General features: G+C 54.4%; 3 protein-coding genes across 3 annotated transcripts; all 3 read left to right on the top strand.

Moving 5' to 3' along the window:
* Window positions 1-793: 793 nt before the first annotated feature.
* On the top strand, window positions 794-4,059 carry CkaCkLH20_01537 (gpi-anchor biosynthetic protein; the record flags this gene model as incomplete). The annotated part of the gene is made up of 6 exons (XM_038884256.1): window positions 794-971; window positions 1,030-2,579; window positions 2,631-2,821; window positions 2,878-3,019; window positions 3,075-3,183; window positions 3,239-4,059. The coding sequence occupies 6 exons, from the start codon at window positions 794-796 to the stop codon at window positions 4,057-4,059; spliced, it is 2,991 nt and encodes a 996-aa protein (XP_038750848.1).
* Window positions 4,060-8,988: 4,929 nt separating this feature from the next.
* CkaCkLH20_01536 (uncharacterized protein) lies at window positions 8,989-12,996 on the top strand (the record flags this gene model as incomplete). Its single annotated transcript, XM_038884255.1, has 4 exons — window positions 8,989-9,332; window positions 9,875-12,358; window positions 12,413-12,468; window positions 12,926-12,996. 4 exons carry the CDS (start codon window positions 8,989-8,991, stop codon window positions 12,994-12,996), a joined length of 2,955 nt encoding a protein of 984 aa, XP_038750847.1.
* Window positions 12,997-16,741: 3,745 nt separating this feature from the next.
* CkaCkLH20_01535 (arv1-like family protein) lies at window positions 16,742-17,750 on the top strand (the record flags this gene model as incomplete). The annotated part of the gene is made up of 3 exons (XM_038884254.1): window positions 16,742-16,984; window positions 17,054-17,213; window positions 17,287-17,750. 3 exons carry the CDS (start codon window positions 16,742-16,744, stop codon window positions 17,748-17,750), a joined length of 867 nt encoding a protein of 288 aa, XP_038750846.1.
* Between the last annotated feature and the right edge of the window lie 262 nt (window positions 17,751-18,012).

The raw sequence follows: 18,012 nt of genomic DNA, 5'->3' as shown, positions 1-18,012 counted from the left end.
TACCTGATATGAACATAGTAATCCATAGAGGTTCGCAAAGGGCATCAGAATACCTTGATGTCCGTAGAAATCAAAGATCCTTGTCAGATGTAGGGAAGATATCCTCGTTAATAGGTACCTAGGTAAGGTACCCACGAATACCTTACCATACCATCAAGTGTCCCACCCGTCAAAAGCAAAAATGGAACTGGCCAGTCTAGCATTCGACGTCACGCTCGTGGGCGCAGGTACGTACCGGCGACACAGGCACGAGCCGCACTACGGGCAGGGACTAAGTGGTCTTTCTGAACACCTAATCCCTGTCTGCGCGCACCGCAACTCCAAAATGGGTTGCATCGGGAGAGTCGAAGACGTGTCGCGAACCAATCCAAATTTCCGCGTCGGTACAACAAGCGGGACTGAAAACGGTGCTTCCGTTTCCCATGGGCAAGTCTTCCACTTCTACCATTACTGCTGCGCATCACCGACGACGACCTTGGAGCCATGCGCAAGTCGTGAGAGGAGTGTGCGCCTCTACCCTCTTTTTTCCATCTTTTTCTGCAGCACTTTTTCTTTTCCTTCGCGAGAGTGAAGCATTCCCATTCTATATAAGCTGATCTGGACGCCTCCCCCAGCCGAGCCTGTACATCTTCCCCTGGATCAGCAGTCAATCCTTTGATACAGCCCTTCGGAGCCTGTACGACAACACGACGACGGCGACGGGACAGCACTCCGGACGAGACGATACCAAACGCAACTTGCGTCTCAGCCGGACAACCAAGTCCAGCGGCCAATCTTCGCTAGTCTGCCCGCCATGGCAGTCTTTTCGCGGGTCGGCTTCCTGGCCGTCGCACTCGTCTTCCACCTTGTGTACATTTACTCCATCTTCGACATTTATTTTGTCAGCCCAATCGTCTCGGGGATGCAACTTGTCCGGATTGAACGCCCAGCTGGCGTCAAAAATCCGGCTGACCGACTGGTCCTCTTCGTCGGTATTCGACCCCTCAGCCCAAACTCAATTGCAGTGCATTCACTGACCCGATAATGTAGGAGACGGTTTGCGAGCAGACAAAGCTTTCCAGTCCTTTCCCGACCCCTACCCGAAGAACGAGGAAGACTTGGCTCCACGGCCCCTGGCCCCCTTTCTACGATCCCGCGTCTTGGAGCACGGCACCTTCGGAGTATCGCATACGCGTGTGCCCACAGAATCCCGTCCGGGCCATGTTGCTCTCATCGCCGGTCTTTATGAGGATGTTTCGGCCGTCGCGACTGGGTGGAAGCTGAATCCTGTCGATTTCGACAGCGTCTTCAACCGCAGTCGCCATACCTGGAGTTGGGGCTCTCCCGATATCCTACCCATGTTTGAGCAGGGTGCTGTGCCTGGCCGCGTGGACTCTTACACCTACGGCGCCGAGTTTGAGGATTTCTCTTCGGACGCCTTGGACCTAGACTACTGGGTCTTCGATCACGTCAAGGACCTCTTCGCGGAGGCATCCAAAAATGAGACCTTGAATGCAGCTCTGCGTGAAGATAAGGTCGTTTTCTTTCTCCATCTTCTGGGGTTGGATACCACGGGTCATTCGTACCGACCGTACTCGAAGGAGTATTTGAGAAACATCCAAGTTGTAGACCAGGGCGTCAAGGAAATCACGGAAATCATCGAGAAGTTCTACGCCGATGACCGAACCGCTTTCGTTTTCACTGCGGACCACGGCATGAGTGATTGGGGCAGCCACGGCGATGGCCATCCGAACAATACGCGAACTCCCCTCATCGCCTGGGGTTCGGGGGTCGCACCGCCAGTGCTCTCATCCGATGCGATCGCTCCTGGTCATGACGAGTATTCATCGGACTGGCATCTGGACCATGTCAAGCGACACGACGTTGCTCAGGCTGATGTTGCCGCATTGATGGCCTATCTCGTCGGTGTCGAGTTTCCTGCCAATTCTGTCGGCGAACTTCCTTTGTCGTACGTCTCTTCCAGCATCAACGAAAAGGCAGAAGCGGCCCTTGTCAACGCTCGCGGAATCCTGGAAATGTACAGAGTCAAAGAAGAGCGTAAAAGAGCTACCGAATTACGCTATCGGCCATTCCGTCCTCTGAGCGAGCTAAGTCCAGGTCGCCGGGTGACTGATATTCGCCGTTTGATTGAGGCTGGCAACTACGAGGAGGCCATTGAGGAGTCGGCTGCTCTGATGAAAATCGCCCTAGACGGTCTGAGATACCTCCAGACTTATGACTGGCTCTTCCTTCGCACACTCATCACGGTAGGCTATCTCGGCTGGATGGCATTCGCAATGACCGGCGTCATCGATTTACATGTATTGCGGGGAAACCGCACTACTTCGCGAACAACACTGAGTACAACTGTGTTTGCATCCATTCTCACAGCGCTGTACGCATCCTTCATCATCTCCCATTCTCCAATCATGTACTACGCCTACGGCTTGTTCCCTGTGATCTTCTGGGAGGAGGTCTGGGCTCGGCGTGAATCCCTTGTGGAAGGGCGGAGAGTTCTCTTCGGGCATATCAAAACGGGAGGCCGTGCGGTTTCCTTCATTCTCAACGTGGTCGCTTACGTCGGTGTCATAGTCTCCCTGGTAAGCGGCTTCCGGTTGACTAGCAGTACAGATTCCGCTGACACCACCTAGGCTCTAGGCTACATCCACCGGGAGATCCTTACCCTAATCTATGTCCTGGGAGCTTTCTGGCCCTTGACGACCGGGTTCAGCTTTGTCCAGAAGAATGCAATCATCTCAGCCATATGGTTCGTCTCATGCATTGTCATGGGCGCATTCACTTTGCTTCCACCAGCTATGAACAGCGAGGACGTTTCTCTCATGTATGCTCTCCTTTGATTCGAGTCAACCTGAACTCAATATACTGACTTATTAATAGCGTAGCTGGTGGAATCATTATGGCTGCCATTGGACTTACCTATCTGGTCTGGGAAGACCCTCTACTGGCGAAGTCATCTTCGAGGGAGGGCCAGGCAACTAAACAAGCCATGCCGATTGCGAGGGCTCTGACTGGCATCCAAGTAAGTGCCAAGCCTCTCGGTAGGCTGCTTTTAAACACTGACTCGGGGCTGTTAGGTTGGTCTTGTGCTTTTGGCGGTTTTCGTTACTCGATCCAGCGCACTTTCTCTTCAGGCCAAATCAGGTCTGCCTCGGGGCAACCAAGTAGTTGGCTGGGTTGTACTAGGTTAGTGGCATGCTCGAATCAATATCGGTCGATAGTCCATACTAACTTGATCTAGTTGCTTCACTCGTTATGCCCCTGACTTTCCGGTTGCAACCCAACAACCATTACCTGCATCGCCTCATGAGCATGTTTCTCACGTGCGCTCCAACCTTCGTGATCCTGACTGTCTCGTACGAAGGTCTGTTCTACGTGGCTTTCAGCATCCTGCTGGTGGCCTGGGTTACTTTGGAACACCGGGTCTTTGCCTTCAAACAGACTGCGGGAGAACACCGACGTCCCGTTTCCAATGGAAGCGCCGGCGAGGCCAAAAGAGAGCGACAACCAGCTTTCAGGGCCCTTACACTTTCAGATGCCCGCGTGGCCTTGTTCTTCTTGGTCCTGCTACAGTCAGCCTTCTTCAGCACAGGCAATGTTGCCACGGTATCTTCCTTCAGCTTGGAGGCTGTTGCCCGTCTGATCCCGATTTTCGATCCCTTTTCGCAGGGCATTCTTCTCATCCTCAAGCTCATGATTCCGTTTGCCCTCATTTCGGCGAACCTCGGAATTCTCAATGTCAGACTAGGCGTTGCTCCTTCGTCTCTGTTCATGATTGTCATGGCCATTAGCGACGTGCTTACCCTGTACTTTTTCTGGGTGGTCAAGGATGAGGGCTCATGGTTGGAGATAGGCTCCACTATCAGTCACTTTGTCATTGCCAGTGTACTCTGTATCTTTGTGGCGGCATTGGAAGGAGTCAGCGCCCTCTTCATCGGCGACATTGAGGTGGCGGGTCTGCAGGGAAGCCGTGACCAGAAACGGAACGAAACAGCGACGTCTGGCTCTGTCGTGGGAACGATGGCCAACGGCAGAGCGTCGTCAGAAGACAAGTCGCAGTGATGTGTGGCATTGACCAGACAAGACAAATGATGTGTATATATGACATGGCATCTCTACATAATTCAAAACTCGAGCTGTTATGGATCAGGAATGACGATGCTTGGCTGTATTGAGTAATCAAACGCTGACCGCAACGCACAGCTGGTGAGGTTGTTTTTCAACCTCGGCATCGTTGCGGTGTATCATGGCAACCTAACACGACCGACCGACTTGTGAAGCTCAAGAGATCTACGTCAGATCCAGCTTGGGTGTGCTGCCATGAAAACAAACCGGAAGCTTGGAAGGGATGTTGACCTCTCGACTTGAAGGACGTTCAGAAGATGGCAGGGGTTCGGAGAGGCCATGTGGTGCCTTGCGTGGGTGGTCATCGACCTCAGGTTCACTAGCCTACTACGATTTGCTGTTCATACCTAACGAGCTACAGTCGGAGGAAGAACAGTGGAGAGCGGGCCAAGTTTTGTTCTCGCCTGTGCAGAATATTGTCCGTAATCTGAGAAGTGCCCGTAGGCATTCCTGACAAAGCTTTCAGTCCGCAATACGATAGGCAAACTGCGAAGGATCGCGCGTGCCTTTCCAACTCGATGACATTTCCCAGAAGGCTACGCGCTCCTGCAAGTCAGGCGAGGGGTAAATGAAAGCCGGGCTTCGGGGAGCGAGCAGCGGTGAGTGGGGGGTTGAGAGACCAGACGGGTAAGATAAGGCTGGCAGGACCATGTAATCGCTCCGTCGTAGACAAGTCTGGAAGTCACTTGGTGATGAGGCTGCGTTAGGATAGATAGATATCACGATAGTTGTCGTGCGAACAGGTGGTCTAGACGCGAACTGGATTTTTTTTCTTTTTCCCTCCGTCCATGGTAGGCTGTTTTGGGTGACGGGCTTGGAGGATTCCATCTGAAGTGTCACATTCTGTCTCAACTTCGGTTTGGGTGTCTTGATGATGGGGAGATATAAAATGTAGTGAGCCAGCAAGTCATTCCGGTGCATGGTGGAAATTCCCGTTAGTACCTACCTTGAGGTACGGCCAGAAGGCAAAGGAAAGCGGGGTTTGGGGTTCTTGATCATCCCAAGACCTAACATCGGCAAATTGGCCGCCGTTGCAAGAACAAGCATAATTAGACGTGTCAGTAGTATTGGCGTAGCAGGTTGGCATACCTATGCTGGCGTCCGAAGTCCCTTCCGACATTTGGAAGACTGACGTTCGTGGAGGCGGTACTACCGCCCGATTCGCCGGACCTTCATGCCTCCAACATCCACGGGTTCCGCGCACTTTTCTGCTGAACATGGCCACTACGTCAAGCCGGTCAAGGTCATCGCATCGCGCTTGTTACTGAAACGCGCGCGCCGTCGTAACACCACAGCGTGACAGCCTCGACAACGACGACCAGCCACACAAGATCCTCTGCGCGTGGGCAGTGCTCCACGTCGTCCGTGATCGACGACACGCTGTCTCTTGATGAGAAGGCGACTATCTCTGGACAGTCGCAACCCAAAAACGTCCGGCGCAGGAGCAAAACAGGTGCACCAAGCCAGAGGCCAGCAATAATCATATGCTTTTCTCGGCAGAACATGTACAGCAGCCGGGAGGAGTCAACACCACACTGAGGCATAACGTGATCCTTACCTCAACAGGAAATGCATGCGCGGACCAAGCCGTTTCGGAGCCCATCCCCGATCCTTACGAACGCATATTGAGCCATACCACCCACTTCTGTAGTGTGTTGAGTTGAGTACATACTGGTGCCGGGCAAATGCAGGTGCTGTGCATATACGCATGCACCATCCATTCACTTTACCCCAGATCAAGCAGATTCCGCCAACTATGTATGGCCAAGGGGATTGGGATGGGGAGGGAACCCGGGCAGGAATCGAAAGGGTGGGTTCACTGCCAATTCCCGCCGTATAGCAGCCATGAGACTGTACTGGATTTCGGGTGACCGGGACTGGAGTATTCTAAGAGTACACGCCTTGGTACGCCAGGTTCTGGGCCATCAACCCATTCTTGGGAATCGAGAAAAGCGTGCAGTCGACATGCCTCCCTGCAAGGCTACAATCATTTCGCCGGTGAGATGGCTGAGTATCCGTATGTATTCGTATCCAATCCCTAGAGTGTTGGGAGGAGGAGCTTGTGCTTCTTAATGCTTACGCACCGCCGTTGAAAAGTCTCACATGCTTGCCAAGCCGTTATACCAAGGGTACTTTCTCCTTTGTCTTCAATATACACTACACGGTCACTTGGGCGAACGTTGACCAGGCCAGCACACCCTCCCACGAGACCTGATCTCGTCGTCGGTAAACTCGTCGTCGGTAAACATGGACGCAAGCAAGTGAACCGTTCGTTGGTGGCGGCTTGGGCAGAGCAGCATTTCCGTACCTTGGTCGTTGCATGCGTCGTTCCCGAAGCCTTGATCTTAGGAACCTAAGGAGCCTTTAGTGTAATATTAGTTCTGCTGGTCTCACCCGGAAGTCTGCACCCCACACCGCGCATATATTTAATAGGGACTTGATTCTCGATCCTGTCTCATAACAGGCAGGACGTTTGTCGGAGAAGATAGACCGGACACGGAGCGGGCGAAGCGCTGCATCAAAATCAAACGACATCCATCAGCTCTAATCGCCTGGCAGTCCAACACTCGAGCCACATCGCGAGCCGATCTCTGGAAAAGAAACGAACATAAGGACGGGACGAAGCCGATTCCCTTTTTGGGGATTAACCTGGCGGACACGCCGGTGGACCAAGAGGTTTACCGGGAGGCTACAACCCCCAACAACCAACGACCAGGTGATTTGATCTCTCTGATTCCGATCTATGATCTCTGATGCCCCGTCGTCAGCCGACCTTTTTAGCCTCCGACCGATAACTCTATTCGACTCCCAGACCATTTGCGTGTGCAGATAGGACATACAAGGCAGGGTATCCAAGAAGATAGAATGGCAAGGACCAAGCAAGGCCGAACATCTCAACGGAGTGTATGACAACAGCTACATGGATCACTAGTCTAGGCATCACAGGATCGCATCAGGAGTAACAGCTCAACTATCAAGGTACCGGAAGCAGCCGACTAGTTCTCCTTGTCTTCGTTCCGGCTCTTTCTTTTGATTTGACAGGCAACTCGTTGAACCAGCAAAGACCGAAAGAAGAAGAAGAAGAAGAAGAGACAACATACGGGAGCTCGACGGTCTCCTGATGAGCGAATTGGATGGCTCTGCTCGAGTGGCCACGCACGCCGAACCTTGAAGTGGACGACGAGAACGAGTCTCCGGAATCGCTCTTGTTGCAGAGTGAGAAGAAGCAGACGCGGCAGAGTCGTCAACTGCAGGTTCAGCGGGGACAGCAAGAACCTCTTCATCACCATCACCATCACCATCACCGTCATTATCATTATCATTGTCATTATTCCGCCGACCTTGCTTTTAGCAGCCTTGATCTCGGCTTAGAACTAGACCTCAACGTCGACCTCGGCCTCGACCTGGACTTGGCCTTGGACTCGGACTTGGAAACACGCCAGGATCTTGACACGACAGGATTCCGGGCCGTGGCAGAGAAGACATACAACGCCATTCCCGAACATAATCACCATCAGCAGCGGCGGCGGCGGCAGCGCCAACGTCAAGACGAGGTCGCTGTAACGTCAGTGCTCTTCCCGCCGAACCAATCTGTACCAAACAGGGCGTATACTACGTCGCCGTTGACTGTTAGTTGCAGTAGCGGGGAGGGTAGAAGAATAAGAAAGAGAAGAAGAAGAAGCAGGAATAGAAGCTGAAGTAGAGGGGGGATAGGGATACGCCATCCGGTGCTGCGCCTTCATCCGCATTCGCACCTGCAACTGCAAGTGCAACGCAACTGCCACTGCACATTGAGAGGATCGAGGTCCAGTCCTCTTTTACGGATACTTTTATAGCGTCTGAACCACACCCGACCCGACGGGACCACGACCTCAGTCGCAACAACGGAACCTTCACCGACTGAAGACCCACTCTTCTCCTTATTGCAATTACCAGCAAGACCGCGACCACGACCACGGCCACGACCACGACCTTGATCCACGTCCACATCTACTCCTACGGTTAGCACAGATCCCGATACTGGGTCTTTTCGTTCTCGTCGCCCTCGTCGCCCTCGTCGTCGTCTTAGTCACTTTCACGTTCCGAATTCCAATTAAACCCATGGCAACACCACTCACGCGAACAACACCAGCACCAGTACAAGTTCCAGCTTCCGTTCCATCCACCCAAGGAGAAACATCTTTGGCTTCACCCCCCTCCATCCGCATCCGCATCCGCACCCGTACCCGCACCCGCATCCACGCCACTTGAACATCCACGGCCACCACCATCCTGTTCAGCAGCAGCAGCAGCAGCAGCAGCACCAGCACCAGCAGCAATTCCTCCCTGAGCATCAAACGTGCCAAAAGTACCTGCGTCAGAGCAACACGCACCAGAGGGATCTCCCGCACCGGCAGCGCATACCACACAACCAAACCCACCTGTTCCGCCAAAGACACCACTACCCCTACCCAGCCCAGCACCACACCGAGAGTCTCCCCTACGGATACCGCAACTAGGACAAGGACCATCTGATTCTCCAATTCCCGTCTCCCCCGGCAGCCCCGACAGCACAAGTGCCACTGTCGTCGCCAGTGTCAGCATCACTACCAACACCCGCGCCCGCGCCCGCGCCCGCGCCCCTCTCTAGGTGTGCCAAAGGAAGCGTCTCTTCCAGTACTGTCGGTGGTGCCTGCAGGACCTGCGCCTGGGCCAGCCGGAGTTCCAAAGTCAGTGCTGCTGCCGCTCCTATTCCCTACCGGCCCAGCTCCAGCTCCAGCTCCAGCTTCTATTACTAGTCGGCCAGAGAAATTCGTTGACGATCTCTTTCACCATTCTCCCGTCTCCGACTCTTCCTCACGGTCGCCGGACCAAGACAAATCAGTCATGGACGTCGACATGTCCTCCACCGATGTTTCGACTCAGAAACCTCAGCAGCAGCAGCAGCAACACATCCAGAAGGCCGAATCACCATCCCAGGCAGGGGGAAGTTCCAGTTCAAATGTCGCCAACGCGAGCCCCAACCCCCAAGGTAGCTCTGCTGCCTCGGCTGCCGCCGCCGCCGCCGCCGCCGCCGCTGCCAACCACATGAGTTTTCGCAGGTTCGTCACCAACAGCCAACTCTCGCCAATCTCGAGTTGTGATGGTTTGTCTCTGTCGACCATGATTCAGTGCGTGCTGACGTCTGCTCTTGAAATCAAAAAAGGCAACGAGCTTCCAGAGCTTGCGAGGTACGTAGACTCTAAGCCTTACCCTGCCCAGCACAGCGCCCGCCATTCCGTGGCCCCTCTGCCCACTTTGCTTTGTGCCGAGGCATCTCTACGCGCCGCCGCGCCGTTGCGTTGCGCTGCAAGATCGATCCCACCATTCTGACCTTCGATGCCGAACCATGCTAACCGTTGACCTCTCGGTCTATAGACGTGTCACGCACGCAAGGTACGATTAGCCCACGATGCTCAATTTCCCCCCCGCTGTCCAAATGTTCGTGGACCGAGGCTCCCGCGCTCATCGCTGTCCACTGTCACATCTCCCCCCCCCCATCATCGCGCCAGGTCTTACTCGTGTATTGACACTCCGTCCAGGTGCGATGCGATGCCGCAAGCCTCGGCGTACCCTGCACGAACTGCGTCGCCTTCCAGATCGAATGTCGCATTCCGACCCCCAAGCGAAAGAAGACCACAAATGCGGGAACAAGCAAAGATTCGGATAGGTCTGCACCAGCCTCGCCGCTGCCATCTGTTCCGAGCACTGGGCTAATGGAAACTCGTCCTAGCGAGAAGGGTGAAACTGAGGATCGCTCGCCGAGAGCTCTCGCCACCACCACCACTGCTGCTCCGGGCACTTTCCCGCCGAGAACTCCCGCCGTATATCACACCACCGATGGTACGCCGTCTTCAACCTACACCGAATCGCAGGCGCGGAAGGAGGAAATCGACAGCAGTACCTACCTCAACCTGGTCATGAAGCCCAAGTTCACGCGAGCCCCGATCACCGATGCTGGCAGAGTCGCATATCTGGGAGAGTCGTCCAACTTGACCTTGTTGGTACACGATCGTCAGGGTTCTTCCGATGTTGTCCATTATCCTCTGCCTGAGAACGTCAGGGGCTCGCGGGCCCGCCTCACCGAACTCGATAATGTTGAGATTGACATTCTCCATCAGCGTGGCGCTTTCCTCCTCCCGCCGAGGTCCCTCTGCGACGAGCTGATCGACTCGTACTTTAAATGGGTTCATCCCATCGTGCCTGTCATCAATCGTACTCGTTTCATGAGACAGTATCGCGACCCCAAAAACCCGCCTTCCCTCCTGTTGCTGCAGGCTGTGCTGCTGGCCGGCTCTCGAGTCTGTACGAACCCACAATTGATGGATGCCAACGGCTCAACGACCCCTGCCGCCCTGACGTTCTATAAGAGGGCCAAAGCTTTATACGATGCTAACTACGAGGACGATCGTGTGACCATCGTTCAGTCATTACTGTTGATGGGTTGGTACTGGGAGGGCCCGGAAGACGTTACCAAAAACGTCTTCTACTGGAGTCGTGTGGCCACCATCGTTGCCCAAGGATCTGGAATGCACCGCAGCGTGGAGCAGTCGCAACTCAGCCGTTCTGACAAGAGGTTATGGAAGAGAATTTGGTGGACTCTTTTCACTCGCGACAGGTCGGTTGCTGTGGCCCTTGGACGACCAGTGCACATCAACCTGGACGACTCAGATGTTGAGATGCTCACGGAAGATGATTTTATGGAGGACGAAGGCGACCGAAACAGCGAATACCCTCCGGATCCGATACATGTTCAATTTTTCATGCAGTACGTCAAACTCTGCGAAATCATGGGCCTGGTGCTGTCGCAGCAGTACTCCGTGGCGTCGAAAGGACGTCAGCGCAACGCCATCGATTTAACTCACAGCGACATGGCTTTAGCAGACTGGCTCCAGAACTGTCCGAAGATTGTGTACTGGGAGGTGGCTCGACATCACTTCTGGTCTGCACTACTGCATTCGAACTACTACACTACTCTGTGCCTGTTGCACAGAGCCCACATGCCCCCGAATGGGGGCACTCGATTCCCCGATGATTCCCCATATCCATCCCGCAACATTGCGTTCCAAGCTGCCGCCATGATTACTTCCATTATCGAAAACTTGGCCGCTCACGGCGAGCTTCGCTTCTGTCCAGCTTTTGTCGTCTACAGCCTTTTCTCTGCGCTCATCATGCACGTCTACCAAATGCGGTCGCCGGTCCCATCAATCCAACAGGTCACCCAGGACAGGCTACGAACCTGCATGCAGGCTCTCAAAGAAGTTTCGAGGGTATGGCTGGTTGGGAAGATGGTTTACACCCTTTTCGAGTCAATCATCGGGAATAAGGTCCTGGAAGAACGTCTTCAAAAAGCCGCAGGCAAGAGACACAGGAAAGCGCAGCAGACTCTGGCTCAACTGGAACAGCAGCAGCAGCAGGAGCAACAACAACAGCAACAACAACAACAGCAACAGCAGCAACAGCAACAGCAGCAACAGCAACGACCTCAGGAGGCGGCGAAGAGGAAATACGATGACATGGCGATTGATTTCAGCGTCAATACACCCACGCCTCAGGAATCTTATGAGCGATCCCGCCCTCAGACACCTAGTCACATGAAGAGCGATGGGTCTTCGCATCCTCAAGGGATGCCACCGCCAACGTCTCCGGGTGCCCGGCAAAATGCAGATACCTTCATGGGCGGAACATCGTCGAGACCACAGACGAGGCCTGCGACTCCATTCAATCCTTCATTCTCTGTACCGGCCACGCCGCCGGACCTGTACCTGGTGACCCGAAATTCACCGAACATTTCCCAGTCACTATGGGAAAACTTTCAGCCAGATCAATTATTCCCTGACAGCGCCAGTATGCCAGCCTTCCCGCAAACGTCTCCCCCGCCCCCGAACCAGCAGGCCATGGATGCCAATCTTATGGCACAGCTTCAGAACCCTACCCTGCAGGGCGGTCTCACAGGACCGAGTAACCAATTCCAGCAAAGAGGTTCCAACAAGGGAGGCCTGAGCGGTAGCCCTCCTCAAGGCCACAACGTGGTCCCGGGGTTGCAGGGTTTCCAACAACAGCAGCAATCACAACAAGGGCAAAACAACTTAAACAGCAACCTGTGGACGGCCAACTTCGACGGTTTGATGCCAGATGGACACAGTCCAAGCGACAGCTGGAGTACAGGATCGGCCCAGGGCCAACCCGTTCCCAACACTCTCAACGTCGAAGATTGGTAGGTGTTTTTTCTCGACATTTCAAAAGGGTCAGATGCTGACGAGCAATATAGGTTTCAATTTTTTGGTATAAACAATGGCGATTTGGCCAGTATGAACATCGACTTGGGTATGGGACCTCAATGATATGAAAAACAGGCCATGGGCTATTGTGCTTGTGTGTGCGTTGGGCCAGACACTGTCTCCATGTTTCATGCATATACGCGCCTGTTGGCGAGGAGACGATGGCTGTACAAGGAGCTGTGTCGCAAATTCAGGAAACGCAGATATAAAATCACGTGGATCTACCGATGAGATAGATTCCCCAATACTATTTATTAGTGAGCTAATGCGAGGAACCTATACAAATGCGAGCGAGCTCGATTCACACCCTTCAAAAGAGATACATCCATCCTGGCTGTCTTCAACTTGCAAGTTCGACAGGTGAGTAGAACGAAGTAACACTGCCAGTCACGTAGGGTGCTGCCAGCAGCTCTGACATCCAAGTTTGGCATATTCAGGCCTAACTGTAGCCCCATTGGCATGAGAGCACGCCGACATTCGGGCTAACATGACGTATCGCACAGGTCTGGAAGCATGGTCGTCATCCGAATTGTATACAGCCTTCTTCGCCTATGATGTCGCCCCGTCCACTTAGTCCCCTCTCTAATCTGCAGTTGAAATAAAAAGACCCCCAGAAAAACAGAACAAAAAGCATCCAGTGTCCCAAGTCTAGTATAGTAAGTTCTTAAAGTAAAGCTAAAATTGCCTAGGAATGGTCGAGAGGCTCTGTCGCAGGGTTTTGCGTCGATACTTCTCAATAGACAAGACGTTCCGCTTCCTTGGCCCTCCCCTGATCATGCCCACTAACGCCCTTTTCTATGCACGATGTCAATGAAGTGAAGTGATAGAACACCACAGCCAGCCTCGGCGCCTGGCGCAGCGGGCTCCTTCAATATCTTAACCGGTAAGGATGTTGATGCGGAGGTTGTGGTTGTTGCAGATGCCCTCGCAGTGCCAGCCTTTGACGAATCCTAGTCGGACTTCTTGCCTTTGGCAGAAGTGGAGTTGCTGCTCAGATTCCTCCCCCTCATGGTCCCGTCTCCGTCGCTCCTCGCCGTCGAGCCAACTGTCATCGGCGTTGCTTCTAGCAGCCCGGTGCTCGTGACACCTCCACCGATGGCAGAAGTAATCAGCCTTCCGTCGTCGCTGTTGGCGTCGGTCAACTCTATTAAGTCAAGTTCGTCCAGTTGACGCCCCCGACTACCTAACGTTGGCGTCCCTGGCGACTTGGCAAACGCGCCGCGAAGCCACGTTTCAACAGCTGCTGCAGCGCGGTCAAGCCCAGACCCTTGCCTGGTTGTTGATGCGAGATCTTGCCCCTCGTCGAAAGGACTTTCCACGATGCCACCGCTAGATCCAGGCCTGAACCCGAAATGTGCTGTCTCGGACCCCATGACAGAAATGGACGGCAGTGATTCATCAATGGCGATCCCCGGCAAGTGCTTCTTGGCCCACGTGTTGAAGTAGTCCTTATCGGGGCCAGGAGCTCTTACATTTCTTCCCATGGAACCAACGCCGCCGGGTCGCCTCATCCACACAGGTCGACTATCTCCAGCGTCGCTGTTCATCCTACTCCTTGAGGAGGCTGGCGTTGATCTTCCTGGCGTACTGGGCAAATTTGGTCTGGTGCTGAGATTGCTCTGGCGTCTAGAAGAAGGTCTCCCTACTTGCTCCGGGCTTTCCGTGAGTCCGGCCGCTGCAATTCCAGACACGTCAAGCGAGTGCCTGGGAGTGGACAGCGTTGAAGCCGAACGAAGGCTCTTCTTCCGTCGAGGCGGGAAATACCCTATCGATTTCCTTGACACACGGGCGATCTCAACTGGTTTTGGGTTCGAATCTAGGGTGACCCATCGGACGTGCGTCCATGGAGGCTCCTCCTGTTCTTCGTACTTGGGTTCCAATGCCGAGCTTGAACCGTTCGTGCTGGGAAAACTGAAAAAGTCGGCCTGTAGCGGCTGGTCCGATGTAGGCCCATGTCGTCCGTGAGCGCTCATGGGTTCTGGCGTTGGTGCCAAGAGGTCGACTCGTTGACCATCATGAGATGGGGCTTCGCATGGGCGGCCCTTGACTTCGCACGCGTCGACTGGTATGGCTAGCCACTTGCGTACCTGGATATCTCTGGACCATAGGCCGTTGGCTTTCCTGAATGCGTCTTCTCTACACCGGTATTTGAGCACTATGCCGGCATATGTGTCAGTTGGCTGAACGTGGTGGATGTAGACGAGTTGGTCTTGCACTTCCTCCTCTTGCACGCGGTCTCTTGCCATCTCATCCGAGTTCCTCCTCTTGTAGTTACCGGTCACATCAAGCCCCCCATTGACGCCTTCGTGGCTTTGCAAGACGCTTGCCGTCCGAGCTGCCTTGAGAGCAGCCTCCCTGTCCGCTAGGGAGCCTGCTGCTATATCATGATGACCTGGCCGGGAATTTAACGGCGGCTCGGGCCCCCAGGCTTTAGGCGCCTTCCGTGGCGGGGTAGAATAATCTCTTTTCAAGGGGTTGATACCTCGCCTCCCTTCTCTGTGATCCGACTCGTAGCCCGCATCATGAACACTTCCACCAGACAAGAGGGAGGAGGCCAGTCCTTGAATGGAAGCCCAACCTTGAGACCACGAAGTATCTAGAAAGCTTGCAGTCGAGGGGGCAGTATTAGTTCGGCGATTTGTGGCGGAAGTACTGCGGGCGGTAGGCTTTGCGGAGGTATCCCGGGACAAGTGGCCGGAAGGCATAGGGCTCGGTTCGCGGCCGGTCGGGGAACGAAGGGCGGAGAAGGAAGCTGGAAGCCTCTCGACGGGACTTGCGGGAGACTCCTCGACCGCGCTGATAAGGCGACGATTCCGTGGCCGAGCTTCGGTATCGTGGCGAGCTGGCAGAAGGGCGGACGAAGACATGTGAGATGCTGACCCAACGGGTTTTAGGGAATCCGCCATGATCGAGGAAGGCCGCCCACCTCGTCGGAAAGGTGGCAGACAGTTTGGGGAGAGGGCATCAGCGCGCTGCTTCGGTCATGGATGACGGTCGGTCGGTCGGTCGGTCGGTCGGTCGTCTTTGGAAGTAGTTGGAGAGCGCGGTGTGGATGACAGTTGGATTGCAGCCCTCGCGCGCAAGCGCACGCACCCTGTCGAGGATCGGAAGGGTATGGGAGACGTGTACGGTCAAGACCAGTCGGCGAGAATTAGGTTTGAGAGGACGTCGGAGAGTATGCGCACTCGCTCTTGGGTGTATCGGAGGGGAATACAGGGCACGCCAGGGAGGAGCTGGTTGGGTCGTGGGCTGGGTGAGGAATGGATGAACGAAAAGGACGGAGATGGGACTCAGTCGCGGTCGACTATCGCGGACTCGCAACAGCGAGGTATGTAGGTCGGTAGCTGATTGATGCAGTGTAAGCGTATGGTACTGTTTGTCTAGTCAAGACACATTAAGCCTTGGACGGAGAGGTGGCAGCCAGCACCTTGGTTTAGCACAGCGTACGTGGACCGAACTGGGTCGGGCAACTGGCAACTGGCAATTGGCAACTGGCTAATACCTAATGTACTGTTGGACTTGAGCTGGACGGGACTCGAGTCTGCAAACCAGGAGCCCTGTTCCATATGGAATAATGATTAGCACCGTATTCCTTGCAGCAGTGGACTCTCGGCGGGCTGTGGGGGAGTGGACATGTGTGCTTCCCAATTCGCTTCAAGCCTGGGCTGTTTTAGGACCCGAATTAGGGGCCTACGGGTTCTACCTGATTGCGTCGAACCCCCCACCTTATGCTCGCCGCCCTGCTTGAAGAGGTGGCGGCCCTCAAAGACGTTTAGGTATCCGTATTCGTAGGTAAGTTGCTGCAAATGTAGGTATTCCAGTATCTTATCATGGTGATGAAAGCCACATATCACATCCAATACCTATCTACCTTAGGTAGGTAGGTGCCTGAAATCTCTCCCGCGGCGCGTTCCGTCCGACAGCTCCGCGCTGGCACGAGGCCGACTACCTGTGGAAGGCACTTACTAGGTAAGGTATGGTAGGCAGGTACTTCGTACATCATGCTGCTCAGTGACACTGCACAACCCCTGAATACGCAATTCGCAGCAGCCCCACATTCGTGAGAGGAGGCGTGGAGAATCGTAGGTACACTTAGGTAACCCTCGCGTGCGGATACAGTGTACATAGCAAGCTTGACATTTGGCAAGCTAAAATACCTACCTAGAGCTATACCTACTTGCACCGCTTGGGACAAGGCTGGGCTGACTGCCATATCATCACGGCCGACAATACCGACCAGACTCGGCCATGCCAGACGTCTTTCGCAGCGCGTCAGAACCTCCACGTCGCCGCACATAGCAGCCCCGACCCACCGCGCGATGCCCATCTGCATCGAATGTCGCCATCCGGTCAAGACACTATGGACCAAGTATTCCAATGCCGATGACAAGTCGAGCGGACACAACATCCGCCTGACCGTCTGTAGGAATTGTGGCCAGTTCTGCGACAAGTACGTCGAGCATGACTTTGTGGTGCTATTCATCGACTTGGTCTTGATCAAGCCCCAAGTCTATCGTCATCTGCTTCACAACACTCTCATGAAGGACGATGACCGCTTCGATGTAGGTCCCACCACCTGAAAATCATCACGGAGAACGCCTTGGTTTCTGACAACCTTTCCTGAACATTAGTCTTCAATCATCCGCTTGGGTGTGCTCTTATTGCTGTTCGATGTTTATCTTACTTGGGCTCGCATCGAGAAGCAGACCGTACCCAAATCGCCCCAGGAAGAGGGCGCCAATCTGGGCAGCTTGACCCAGCAGTCCATCGTATCCCAGTACCTGTTCTTTCGTACGTCATGCCCAATTTGAAGCAATGGCTGCTGTTGCAGAATCGGGCTGTGAGCTAACCATCCATGCGCCAGTCATTCTGTGTGCTCTGTCGACGCTCGCCTTCCACGTAAGCATTCGCTTCTTGACCTCCTCGACACTGTCTCCCCTGAGCATTCTCAACGTCTTGCCTCGATATTCCCGTCCAAATTCCGTCTCTACAGCATTGCTCGTATCCTCTTCAACCAAGCTGTTCCCGATCCTCATGGTCATATGGCAATACGACGTTCCGGCTGCCGCGCGATCCTTGGGTTGGGCCGTGGTTGCAAACAATGTTGAGGCGCTTCGAATACTCCTCGACTGCGGTTACGGGATGGCAACGCTACTCGCAACAACCGGTGCCCTGGCACGCTGGGCAGTAGGACGCGGCGTGCTTTGGGCCGCCGGCATGGACGGCATCGACTCCATAGGGGAAACGAGTATTGCCGCGGACGGCAAGGCTCTCTGGGCTTTGCTCATGTATTTTAGAGAATGGGCGAGCGATTTAGCAGCAGGATAACACTAGATCACGCCGAAAGGGTGTTGAATTTGCCATGGCATTCAGTATTTGACGTTGCCTAAATTGATGTTGCTTGCATGCCCTCCTCGCCCGTCCACTTGCGCGTGTGACGCATGCCCGAATCCAAGCGCAAGCTTCGGCCTTGCCGGCACCGACCGTCGTTGGATAGAGCTCAAAATACACAGCGCTCGAACTCGAAAACCGGCACGTCCATCATCTATGACAGAACCCGAGGTAATCCTTAACGCCGTCCATATGGATT

The sequence above is a fragment of the Colletotrichum karsti genome (assembly GCF_011947395.1).
Source record: "Colletotrichum karsti strain CkLH20 chromosome Unknown Scaffold3, whole genome shotgun sequence".
Classification (NCBI taxonomy): Eukaryota; Fungi; Ascomycota; class Sordariomycetes; order Glomerellales; family Glomerellaceae; genus Colletotrichum; species Colletotrichum karsti.
This window is presented reverse-complemented; position numbering and strand designations above follow the sequence as displayed.